The sequence below is a fragment of the Papio anubis genome, chromosome 6, assembly GCF_008728515.1.
Source record: "Papio anubis isolate 15944 chromosome 6, Panubis1.0, whole genome shotgun sequence".
NCBI classification, from domain to species: domain Eukaryota; kingdom Metazoa; phylum Chordata; class Mammalia; order Primates; family Cercopithecidae; genus Papio; species Papio anubis.
This window is the reverse complement of record NC_044981.1, coordinates 131,552,075-131,565,700: the sequence shown is the minus strand read 5'-3', so window position 1 is coordinate 131,565,700 and position 13,626 is coordinate 131,552,075. Positions and strand designations below refer to the sequence as shown.

Genomic DNA, 13,626 nt, shown 5'->3' with positions numbered 1-13,626 from the left:
GTACAGTGGTATGATCATAGCTCACTATAACCTTGAACTCCTGGGCTCAAGCAATCCTCCTCCCTCAGCCTTCTGAGTAGCTAGGACTAAGGCATGCGCCACTATGCCCAGCTAATTTTTAAAATTTTTTTGTAGAGATGGGGTCTCACTGTGTTACCCAGGCTGGTCTTGCACTCCTGGCCTCAAGTGCTTCTCTTGCCTTGGCCTCCCAACGTGCTGGCATTATAGGTATGAGCCATGGTGCCTGTACCTGTTCTTAATTGCACATTTTCAGAAGCAGTGCCAACAGGGAATAATTAATAATAAAGTTAAGTTGGTAGGATTTATTGCACGAACATTGACCTCCTGGGCTCTGGTTTGAGTAGAGGACCTTTTTGTTTGGAGACCAGATATGTAAGTATTAACTCAAGATGGCTGCTAGTAGGGCATAAAATTGGAAGTGGAGGAGGCAAGATTGCTACCTGGTGCTAGAAAGACTGAGGTGCATATAAATACAGCCGTTAGACAATTTGTTCTCTTCTTCCCCTCCCCCTCAAATACTATTTTGCAACGCAAATTAAAAGCTTTATAATGAACTTACCTGATTTACAGATAAAGATATCAAAACTCCGACAAGGAGACATGAGTTTCATAACTGTTAATACCTGACATCTGGGATTCAAACCCATGGTTTCCTGACTCTAAAGGTTTTATCACTATACCGATGCTGGTGATTGGGAAATGCCAGGAGTTACTTTCCTCAATGAAGAACGTTCCCTGCAAATACATCTTCATTGAACACAAAAAGTAATGTTTAGGATAATTGTTCACTGGTTGTTAGGCTATTTCCTTTGTTATTTTGATCACAAAATCATATAATGCTAGTACTATAGAGGATCCTAATATTCCTACTGCCTTATTTCTGGATGAAGAAACAGAGATCCAGAGAAGACCAAGGGTTTGTCTGGAGTTTCCTAGCTGGCTAGTGGCAGTGGTAAGGCTGGGAAGAACCTCATTCTGTGTCACCTCTCCAGTGTTCAATCTTTGCTCTAGGTTCTGATGTTACCATTTTTAGGATTACAGGCCATTGATTTGCTTTGTAGTCTTAATAAGGTTTATATTATTGCTTTTAGGACTATTTTACATTTATATACAAAATCATTTTATATTTTAAAACATACATCTATATTCACTCATGTGTTGGTGAATTTGGAGGAATAATGGAAGAGTTTAAAGTTGTTGTTTATAAGTCACTAAGCTGTGAAGAAACAACTGGTTATAAAAGTGGAATTTCACTTAAAATTGTAATGTTCATTGTATGATAGAATGGAGTGTCCTCTTTAAATCAAGGTAAAATAAGCATATTTACATTTTAAATAGTCTGAAAAAGCGAAAGCAATTTAAAGGCATAAATCTCTGAACGTTAATTTTAATTATGTGGGTAGACCTGCCAGTTTAATTTAATCAGTCAGATCTTTGCTTTTTATTCCATAGATCTTCACAGTATTTCTAATTTGGAAGTCAAAGTGCATATTAATGTACCTGTGACATATAGAAACAACTGTGTTCCTTGATGACACTCTCAAATACTCTTTGATATTTGCATCAAAATTATCAAAATTCTATCTTTCAGAAAAAAAAAGCATTGAAAACAGATACTAGTGTTTGTCGACATCTTCACTGTTTTTTTTCTAAAATGTAACAAATATAATTTGTAAAAGTGACAATTTTCATTTTTCCACGCTGCAGGCTCTTTTTGTTTGGATGAGTATGAAAGTAGGTGGACTATGTTCAGAACCACTTGAGGTGTTTAGCATCATCATGTTCCCTCTCCTTCTAATCCATGGGAAATAGGTGTGCCTAACTAGTAAAATAGAGGAGCAAGAAAGAATTGGGGTGGAATTTCTGACACTATGGGCAATTTTTCTTTCCTAGAGTGTCATAAACTAAGGCTATTATCTCTGTAAGATAACAGATTTTGAACATTATATGAAATCTGTTATTTCATGGAATAAAGTTCAAAATCTAGCCTGTCTTAAAATTAGTTGTTTTCCTGCCCCTGAATTTGCTCAATCACCTTGTGGCTTCATTCAGAAAGATGCCCTAGTCTTTTATGTTTTTGTCAGTGATGCATCTATATTTGAGTAATTTTGTAGGCTGTTGACATATTTGATGGTATAATTTCAAAATTCATAGTATTGATTACTGCTTTAGTAGGGGAATAAGGCAGTATCTCAGAAAGCAGGAATTTAAAAGATATGCCGTACCGTACAGATAACAGTCGATCGCCTCTTTTCCCACACTTAGCCTATCATTTCTATTGTTCATGCAGTTTGCTAGGTAGTTAATGGTACTTCATACAAGTTGTGGTTCCAGTGTTCTGCTCTCTTGGGTTTTCTATTCATAAACAACAATCTCTTGTGGATAAAAGAAAGCTCTTCCTCTTTAAGTAGCAGACAGAAAATATGGTTTTTTTTTTTTTTCGGGTTTGAATTTTCATGTGTAATTACTGCAGTTGTCTGTAGGAGAAAGGACTCATTGTGGTTTTTCTCGGCTATCATTCTTAAAGACATGCAGATAGCCAGACAGCACACATGGCACTGACCTACGGCCGGGGACTCACAGTTTTGAGAGAATTAGGGAGTGTATAGCCACTTCCCTCTCTGAATGCCAGTCCCAGAGCAGTTGCATTAGGCTGGAGGACTGGAGGTGGAGCCTTTTTTGCTCACGGCAGCAAGTTCCCTTCTCCTTTCTCTCCCCCTGCGGCGTGTGCGTTGGCTTTTCAAGCTGCCTGTGCTGCTCTGTGGAGTGAAAAAGGCAGGGTGTGCTCGCAGTCTGTGCTATAAACTGCAGTTTCTATTTGGGGTCCTCACGGAGAAGAACACCAGGAAAGACAGACAGGACCAGTGCCATGGGCCAGCTTTGCTGCTTTCCTTTCTCAAGAGATGAAGGAAAAATCAGTAAGTGGGATTTGTACTGTGCAGAATCCTAAATGCTTTACTATTTTGTGCGGTTGTCTTCTAGGGGTAGTTTTGCTCTTTTTTTAATAGGAAAGATAGCAGACTAATCAGCTATGATTTTTAATGTGTGTTTCTTAAAGGGACTGGTAGGTGTGTAGTTACAAATTAACTGTAAAAGTACTGCAACTTAGTAGATGGGCTGTGTTAAAAATACAAAATACTGAAAACTCATTTCTGATTCTCCTCTGTTGGTATTCTCCCAGCTCATTTTTATCACACTACGTTAGAGTCAGAGTTGAGTTTTGAGTTTCTTTAAATCGCTGCATTCAATTTGATATACTGTACAAGCCAGACTTCATTTTTCTTATCTGAAACTGGCGTATTTTCAGAGCAATGCTCAACGGTAACAGATAGAGAGGTAAAGCCTGTTCTAAAATGACACATATTAGACACTTGCAGATATTTTCATGTGTCCCCTGCTTTGTTCTTCCTGGAAGGGATTCAAGTGTGCCTATGAGACCACTCTAAACAAGTGATGCCGCTTTGCTTCTAGCAGAAACCCCATTGAACCTGCCTACATGAATGTTGAATTCCACAGCTGCTTATGCCCAGAGAAGAGAACTTAAAGTGGTGACATTTGCATTGAATTTTGTTCTTCACTGGCTTATGTGTATTCACTTACATTTTAGCTTTGTTAAATGGAATACTGGCATTTTTATTAGTATGCCGAATAGAGTTTGCCTTACCCTAGTTGCCCCAAAATAGGGAATTTTTACTTCCTTTTCAATATAATGTTTCCAGTCATACTTGCTAAATTTTCAGCCACATTTGTGTCATATCAGTGCTTGATTCTAATTTAAATAGGTCCATAGAATTTCATAATATCTGGTTCAGATGCTGAAAGATCTACATCTGGTTTATATTTCCTGCTGCTTGTTCTTCAGGAAACTAGCCAGGGACTGTTTAAAAAAATAATACATATGCTATACCTGTTCACTTGGGAAATAAGACGGTTTTTACAGTAACTCTTTGGGGAATCCTTTGGAATAAACACTGAAGTCTCCAAACACTGGAAACTGTGGAACATTTGATTGTTAACAAGGAGCCAATAAACTGTGCTCTAAATTTTACTTGTGAAAGGATACTGTACAGTATGTGACAGTCCTGCTCTTACAACTTGAGATGACCTTATAACAAAATCATTCACTTCTAACAAAGAGCATTGGCATTCATTTGGCAGCCCAAGACTTCTCAGGTTGTCAGAATGATTTATTTGTAGTTCCTGAAGATTTGGGTTGGTTGAATTTTTTCTTGGGGAACGCTTCTCTCTGAAAAACCTCGGCATGGGCCGATGCAGGGATAGTGAATTCTTTCCCCACCCTCTTCACTTTCTATCCCACTGCTCAGGATTTTCCCTTGGAGTGCCTGCTCTCCTGTTCTGGTTCTCTTCTTTCCCTGTCTGTAAACATCTTTTGGCTCCATCTGAAGAAGTGAAGTTTCAACTCCAGAAGGAATTTGTTCTTTTCTGTCTTCATTATCAGGGACTATTGGAGAACAGTCTTCTGTTTTACATACGGTGCTTCCTAATATTGATGGACAGGAAGTAATATATACTGCTTTTGGGGTTTACCGTCTCAAGTTCCAAACTTTAAGAAAAAATGAAGATAAAACACCATATCTGAAGTGAAGCCTGAGTCTGGAGGTGCAAATTATGGTTAGAAGAAATGCATTTGCATCCCCACCCCCATTCACTCCTGATGGCCCCCTAGGTCCTCTCCATTTTCTCCCCATTATTCTTTCTTCTGTCTGATTTCGTGGTTACTTCACTGTTTTTCTCCTCCTAATCTGCTTCACACTCCATTCACACACCCCATGCACAAACATATGCACATTGTAGAGCTGTTTCCTGATGCAGTGTTTAATTTCTTTGCTACAGGATGGTCTAAAGAGAGGCTTCTGTGCCAGGCACTGCTATCCTTCTGGTAATATGTACCTAACAGTACTTATAAAGGGGACATTTAAAAAGTGGCAGAGAATTTATTGCTCAGCATGCCTCAAGGAGCGTATAAATTAGCACAAACTGTGGGTATCCAGTCTGTAAGTTGTGCTGCTAATGTGAAAGAATCCATAATAGACATTTGGGAGGGTCCAGCTTTTTCCTAATCTTGCTGCTGGATTGTACAGTAACCTCCTGGGTCTTGTTTATCTTTGTGTCATCACCTAATAGCCTTGTTAGCCTACTCAGAGCAACATACTACTTGAGCACATACTAAAAGCAAAGCACAAAAATGTGAATACCCACTCCTTCTAATTCTGTAACAGGCGGTGGCCCTAGAATGTTCTTCCTTGAAGGGAGCCCAAATTATGGATAATTTGATAAGTTTTTGGTGAAAGTTTAAATGTGTGGGTGTTATTCTCAAAACACAGGTGAGTTGGAAAGCTCGTCCTCTGCAGTCCTACAGAGATACAGCAAGGACATACCCAGTTGGTCAAGTGGTAAGATTGAAGTGACCCCTCCCCTCTCCTGCTGCTATTTTATCCTGCTTTTGCCCTTTGGTGGTGGTGATAGATAGAAATAATTCTAATTTAATTGATTTATTAGTGCTACCATTTTAGTGTATTGATAGCAAGTGATGATTTTTTAAAATGAACTAGTCATGTGCCTAAGCTGTAGAAAGTTAACTATATGCATACCCAGAAATATTTTATGCAGTTTTAACTGATATCTAATACATATTTATGGGGCACATGCAATATTTTGGTACATGCATACAATGTGTAAGGATCAAATCAGGGCAATTAGGTTATCCATCACCTCAAACATTTATCATTTCCTCGTGGCAGGAATATTTCAACTCCTTTCTTCCAGCTATTTTGGAATGTACAATAAATTGTTTTTAACTATAGTCACATTACTGTGCTGTCAAACATTAGAACCGATTCCTTCCATCTGTGTTTGTACCCATTCATCTCTCATCATCTTTCTCCCCGACAACTTCCCAGCCCCGGTAACCATCATTCTACTCTATCTCCATGAGATCCACTTTTTTTTTTTGCTCCAATGTAGGAGTGAGAACATACAATATTTGTCTTTATGTGCCTGGCTTATTTCACTTCCCATAATGACCTACGTTTCCATCCATGTTGCTGAAAGTGACAGGATTTTATTCTTTTTTATGGCTGAATCGTATTCCATAGTATATATACCACATGATTTCATCATCCGTTCATCCATTGATGGAAAGTTAGGTTGATTCCGTATTTGGCTCTAGTGAATAATGCTGCAGCAAACATCAGGGTGCAGGTATTCCTTTGATACACTGATTTCCTTTTCTGTGGATAGATACCCAGTAGTGGGATTGCGAGAAATTTTGCCAATGGGTTGAATAGTCAAATACAGCAGAGCTTGTCATGACTTATTTATTAATTAGTGCAGCACAAAACAACTTTTTGTTTAAATCTTGGAAGTTAAACATTTTTCCAAACTGCATACTTTTTTTTTCACCACAGTAAGTAGAATACACTGTCAATAAATTCATATTTCTTGGAAGATTAGAACCTTTCTTTTTTTATATAGGAACATTCTTAACATTAAAAAATTGCAGTAAATATTTTAGGATTAACAAATACTATAGATGTTTTCCAGTATAGTTTTTGCTGACTAGAACTTGATTTCTTTGAATTACCTAATTTCTCATATTGAGCTGCCTGAAAGGAATGTCCATCATGAACAGAAATGTCATTGCAGATAACCCACAGGGATCAATATTGCAGAGTCATATGGACCTCTGTGGGTTATATATCTCCTTAAGCAAACCTCACAAGAAAGCTGAATAACTATGTATATACTTCTGTAACTAATTAGAAAACATTCTATTTTCTCTTTTCCTGTTGCAGATTTTCCCATTTTGAAGTACATTGCTTTTATATAGAGTTAAGTAGCTGAATGGCTAAAGATGAACTGACCTACTTCATGAGTTAGTCAGTCTCTTGTCACTGAAATCACTCAAGGATAGGATGGGGATATCATAAGGACATCACCTTCTAGGGGTGTTGTAAAGGGAGAATGGACTTGGTAATGAATGAATGCATTGACAACTCAGTTTCTTTCTAACCCTGATATTCTGTGATGACTGAAAATGAAATATTAGAGTAAGTATGTGTTTTAATAAGACACATTTTAATTTTATACATGAAATATGTGTCAGTATAGTCTTTTGTGAGGGATGAATTACTGGGACCATTTATAGTACTCATTTTATAAATATGAGTCAAATGTTGAGATAATTTCTGATGATATTACTTTAATCCATAAATTGAGGTATGCAGTGTGGATTTAATGTCTGGCGAATACTTATATATAACCACAATTACCATAAAGGTGATCAAATTTTACACAAGGAAATCTATACTTAGATTTTCCAATTACCTAGAAGTCATCCTAGAAATCCTTCAGCCTCATACTTTGCTCTTCTCATTTGCATCTAAGATATGCTGACTTCATGGTTACCTTTCATATGTCTGCTCTATCTTATCACATGGATTTCAAACACCTCGTATTCAGGGTATGTATTGTACATCTCTCTTAGTAGCACCAGACCCTAACATAGTATCTTACCCAGAGGAGGCATGTTCTAAATGCTTGTCGATGAAGGGAATGATACACATTTCTTGTGAGTGTGAGAGAGCTTCAGTGTCAATCAGTCTATCAGAGGGTAGAATATGGAATAACTCTGGTTAATGTTGGAATCCATGAAGAGCTTTGGTTACTGAACGTACCAGAGAAACATTTTAACAGGCTCACACTGACTTTACATTCTGGGCCCCAGGGAATGTGGATAGGGAGCCTCCCATCAAAGGACAGTGACACTTTATTTTTCTTCCTTGCCAGTAAAAATGTGTTTGCCCACAGGGGACACAGTATAACTCCAGGTCTGCCACTGCCTGTTGAAAACATACGGCCCATTGCTTGGCATGCAGTTCTTACTGTAGACCGAGCACAGGCCTGGGAGAACAGAGAACTGGGTGAGAAACCCAGCTCTGCTCTTACATCTTGTCTGAGCAAGCTGCTAACATCTCAGGGCTTCAGTTCCTCAGATTTAAGAAGTGGGGGTTGAACTACTCTTCTTTTGAAAGTTTAATTTATTTTTTCCCATTTGCCCCTTAGAGCTAAGAGTCTAGGGAATAAAAGAATGAGTGATAGAGATGTGATGCAATTGTTTTTCTTCCTCCTCCTCTATATCTTCCTCTTTGACTTCCCCTCTTTCTCTTTCTCCTCTTCTTAATTTATTTAATGCTTACTGTGTGCCAAGTACTAGGCTAGAATTATGTTCAAGACTGCTTATTAAATGCAACTGGTAGAAAATAGATGCTCCCCTGTCTCATTTAAGAGGGCAAGTTGCTGAAAGCCAGAAGTGTGGGGGATTTCTCAGTTACAGTCCTCCGGGGTGCCATGGGGCTGAGAGCTGGTAGAAGGCTGGGATCCCAGGCAGCTCGGTATCTGCTGTCCGCTTTCTGAAGCAGTGAAGCCAGAGGTGTTGTGTGTAACCTGAGACTACATTTTGCATAAGATTTCTGTGGGTAATATTGTGGTGGAGCAGGAATGGTGTGCAAGGTAAAACAAACATTTAACCATAGTCACTAAAGATTCGATTTTCCCTTTATTAAATAATTTGTAATTTGTAATCAGGAAGCTTAGGTTTCTAACATCAAGTAAAGGAACATTAGAGCAAATGCTAGTAGTTACTATTCATATCTCACCTTCCTGATTCCTTCTATTAATTCACAGGCTATGTGGTAACTGTATTCCTTCTTGTTATTCTGACATTTTTAGAGTTTGCAGGATTCTACCATCAAATGTTGAATAATTTTTATGAGGAATAGCAAGGTCGTAGACTTGTTCCCAGCCCCCAGTGGAGCCATTGACTGCCATGAGCTGTATCCAGAAGCCCTGTCCTTCAGCATTGTGACGTGGTCTGTCCTGTGTCGTCTTCCTGGGGGGCCATGAAAGAAGAAGCGGGACTCTGATATACCAAAAGCTTTTGGCTAATAAAAGAAAGCTTCATATCTGTTGCTCCTTCCTGGAGCATTATTATTATTTTAAGAGATGGCCCAGGCAGGTCTCAAACTCCTGGCCTCAAGCGATCCTCCCACCTCGGCCTCCCAGAGTATTGGGATTATAGGTGTGAGCCACTGCACCCAGCCATGGATTTGCATTTTAATAAGACCAAATTATCCCAAGTGCTCTTGGGAAATATTTATAGTAAAATAATGAAATAAAAAATAAAATAAAATAAATAAGCAGTGATGATGACTTAGCCCAACTCAAAAGAGTTTCAGAATTCTCAATTTCTATATTGTAGAAAAATAGAGGCCCTATTTTTTGAGAAATGTCTGTTCATATCCTTTGCCCACTTTTTGATGGGGTTGTTTGTTTTTTTCTTGTAAATTTGTTTGAGTTCTTTGTAGGTTCTGGATATTAGCCCTTTGTCAGATGAGTAGATTGCAAAAATTTTCTCCCATTCTGTAGGTTGCCTGTTCACTCTGATGGTAGTTTCTTTTGCTGTGCAGAAGTGCAAATCAAAACCACAATGAGATACCATCTCACACCAGTTAGAATGGCGATCATTAAAAAGTCAGGAAACAACAGGTGCTGGAGAGGATGTGGAGAAATAGGAACACTTTTACACTGTTGGTGGGATTGCAAACTAGTTCAACCATTATGGAAAACAGTATGGCGATTCCTCAAGGATCTAGAACTAGATGTACCATATGACCCAGCCATCCCATTACTGGGTATATACCCAAAGGATTATAAATCATGCTGCTATAAAGACACATGCACACGTATGTTTATTGCGGCACTATTCACAATAGCAAAGACTTGGAATCAACCCAAATGTCCATCAGTGACAGACTGGATTAAGAAAATGTGGCACATACACACCATGGAATACTAGGCAGCCATAAAATAGGATGAGTTTGCGTCCTTTGTAGGGACATGGATGCAGCTGGAAACCATCATTCTTAGCAAACTATCACAAGAACAGAAAACCAAACACCACATGTTCTCACTCATAGGTGGGAACTGAACAATGAGATCACTTGGACTCAGGAAGGGGAACATCACACACCGGGGCCTATCATGGGGAGGGGGGAGGGGGGAGGGATTGCATTGGGAGTTATACCTGATGTAAATGACGAGTTGATGGGTGCAGCACACCAACATGGCACAAGTATACATATGTAACAAACCTGCACGTTGTGCACATGTACCCTAGAACTTAAAGTATAATAATAAAAAATAATAATAATAAAAAAAATAAAAAAATAAAAGAAAAATAGAGGCCCTAGAAACAAAATGGCTCAGTTTGCACTTTTGGTTCTGACATTTACCGTTTAACTTCTCTAAGCTTTTTTCTGTACCTTTGTCTTAAACAGTATCTACTTATTGTGAAAATTAAATAAGCTAATGCCTATAAAATTCCTGACAGTGTGCTTGGCATATAATAGACTCAGTAAATATAAATTTCTCTGTAGCAAATAGTGTGTTAATTGCATAGCTGCAGTCAGAAGTCAGCTTGAGCTTGGGCAACGTGGCGAAAATTAACTGGGTTTGATGATGTGCACCTGTAGTCCCAGCCACTCGGGAGGCTGAAATGCCATGATTGCACCACTGCACTCCAGCCTGGGTGACAAAGTGAGACAGACCTTGTCTCCAAAAAAAAAAAAAAAAAGTCAGCTTGGCAGAACTATACTTTTATTTCTACCTTATGCAGTAGAGATAAAAAGGCACTTAGAATGTCAGACCTTGAATTGTCGAGTAGACTTGTGGCATTGATCTGGCATTGATCCTCATTTCCTATGGGGAACTCTTTCCCCCTCTTCTTGGGGTCTTGTCCATCATGAAGCCTTACTTCCTGCACCAGGAGAGACATGTGGTCCCAGCAAAGTCAACCATGATCTTCCTTGAGATTTGATAGAGAGCCTGTGTTCCTTTTGGGTTGTGAGCAGAAAGGCTGCCATCCTAAGATCACAGTACTTGGTACTGTAGAGCAAGTACAGTGAGGAAGAGTCATTCTGAGAATGGAGCCAGCACAGAGGGAAGTAAGCCTAGGGAAGGAAGAGTCCTGATGAGTGTTTGAGTCTCTGAGTTCAGCCATGCCCAAGACCTTCTCCACTACATGAAGCAATAAATCCTCTCCTTTTTCTTTGTTTATACTTGCTTGATTTAGGGGACACTCAGTGTGTATAAGTAGAAATAAAACCATAGTTATGCCAAGCTGACTTCTAAGGTGACTGTGGTTACACAATTAATACACTTTTTTGTTGCAGGGAAATTATATTTACTGAGTTTATTAGATGCCAAGTCCCAGTGTATATTCCGAAACAAATATTACCAAACCTAGTGAAGAAGCCAGAGCTCTCTGACTTATTCTTCATGTTCCATTTTAGTTGCAATGATATGTAGCCTTAAGTCAGAGCTGCTGTTAAAGAGTAGCAGGTTCACTTCAATGAACGTTGTTGAGCCCATCGTTCAGAAAACTCTGAGCCAGGTGTTCTGGAAGGTACAATGATGAGTAGCACATGCTTCCTACTACTGGATTCTTTCTTTAAAATGTTACATGGCCTTGTAAAAAGAAATCTGTGAGATCTCAAAGTTTATTGTGCCTTGAACATAAAAAGCCAAGATAAAGGATATTGATTGATGCTTTCAGTCTAACAAGCAAAGCCATGTCTCTTACGTGCCCAGGAAGTTCCACAGCTAAGTCACTGAGAGTGAGTTAATTACTACCAAAATTGGAAATTACCTTAAGCTCCTATCACAGGCAGGATTTACAACTTGACACGAACATACAGTTCCTACAGCAAACATCTTAGCAAATAAAATCTTCTGTGACTGACGTTCATAATGTGAGTTACAAGTTAACAGAACTTGAAACTATTAAAATAAATCTTTCATAGACAAAAGGGGAACTGTATGATGAAAATATAAAGAATAAGTGTAGCTTTAACTTAAATTATATGCTAACTAGAATATAAATGTTAATTTTGTTAAAGTCTAAATCAAAGATATTTGCGGCTTACAATTTTCTGCATTTAGATACTTTCCCCCAAAACTTATGAATTTAATCAAGAATATTAATAAGCCTATTATGTATATATGTAGTGCCAGGGAGAAAGTGATATATGAACAAGATGCTTGGCGTGGATTGACTTAGGATCTCATATTCCCAAGGGAGTCAGAGCTCACCTAGTTACCTAGTTTGTAATGCTGATGGGAGAGGGAAGAAGGAATCTGGTGGAAAGGGTGATTCACTCTTAATGACCTGGCTCAGATCCCCTCCCCCGCCTCTTTTCTGACTTTGAGGTCAGATAGTTGTTGTTGGCATTTTCCTTGTGAATTACATCAGGCTTCAGTTTGATGTCTCATATCTGACTGTTTAAGCGAAAATATAATTCACACTTTCTAAGCATTTTAAATGTTCAGCTAAAGTTAGCTGTGATATGCAGCCTTTTTAGGATTTGATTGATAGCTGATAAACTGGAAAGCAGACGACTTGTTAATCTCAGACTTTCTATCTAGGGCTATTGTAGTCAGACCTTGTTTAGAGTACTGGCCAGCTGGAGGGTGTCCTGAGGGAGACCAGGATGGTGAGGAGCCTGGAAACCACATCACAAGAGGAAAGCTGAAGGACTCAGGCAGCTTAGCTGGGAGGAGAGAAGGCAGAAGAATTAGTGGTCTTAAAACATTTAGAGGGCTCTTTAATGTGGAAGCAAAAGAAGAGTTGTTTTGCATGGCTCTAGGGGAACAGAATTAGGACAGTGGGTGTTAGTTTAACACATTTTCATTTGGTGGTCTTAGAAGCCAGTGGTAAAGATACATTAAGCCCAGTAGTATTCGAATTATGTTTGCAATAAATCTTGTTTTAAACAATGAAAATACTGAAATGGGATCGTAAAATAGAGAAGTTATCATAATCAAATTTTGTATTAATAATTCATAATAAATTGCATGAGAGAAGATTTTTAAGGCAGAATTTTCAAACTATTTTAAGTCACCAAACAATTTAAATGGAAGACCAAAATTTTTTTTTAAATTTAATTTTAAGTTCTGGGATACCTGTGCAGGGTGTGCAGGTTTGTTACGTAGGTAAATGTGTGCCGTGGTGGTTTGCTCCACCCATCAACCCATCACCCAGGTATTAAGCCTTGCATGCATTAGCTATTTATCCGGATACTCTCTCGCCCCTCATCCCCCCAATAGGCCCTGGTGTGTGCTATTCCCCTCCCTATGTCCATGTGCTCTCATTGTTCAGCTCCTACTTGTAAGTGAGAACATGTGGTGTTTGGTTTTTTTTTCTGTTCCTGTGTTAGTTTGCTGAGGATAGTGGCTTCCATATCCATCCATGTCCCTGCAAAGGCCATGATCTTGTTCCTTTCTAAGGCTGCATAGTATTCCATGGTGTATATGTACCACATTTTCTTTAGTCTATCATTGATGGGCATTTGGGTTGATTCTATGTCTTTGCTATTGTGAATAGTGCTGCAATAAACATACGTGTGCATGTATCATTATAATAGAATGATTTATATTTTACTGGGCATATACCCAGTAATGGGATTGCTGGATCAAATGGTATTTCTGGTTCTGGGTCTTTGAGGAATCTCCACACTGTCTCCCAGA

The 13,626-nt window shown here is 38.7% G+C and overlaps 1 protein-coding gene across 4 annotated transcripts in view; it reads left to right on the top strand.

Moving 5' to 3' along the window:
• AKAP7 (A-kinase anchoring protein 7) overlaps positions 1-13,626 on the top strand; it is a 148,998-nt gene that overhangs the window by 110,218 nt on the left and 25,154 nt on the right. The window contains exons 1-2 of one of the 4 annotated variants that reach the window (XM_003898188.5): positions 161-2,939; positions 5,367-5,435. The exons of 2 other annotated variants lie outside the window; for them this stretch is intronic. In XM_003898188.5, the coding sequence (XP_003898237.2) occupies positions 2,891-2,939; positions 5,367-5,435 (118 nt within the window). In that variant the 5' untranslated portion in view covers positions 161-2,890. Of the gene's footprint in view, positions 1-160; positions 2,940-5,366; positions 5,436-13,626 lie in introns of those variants that run through there. One more of the 4 variants, XM_017958326.3, reaches the window with a different exon arrangement.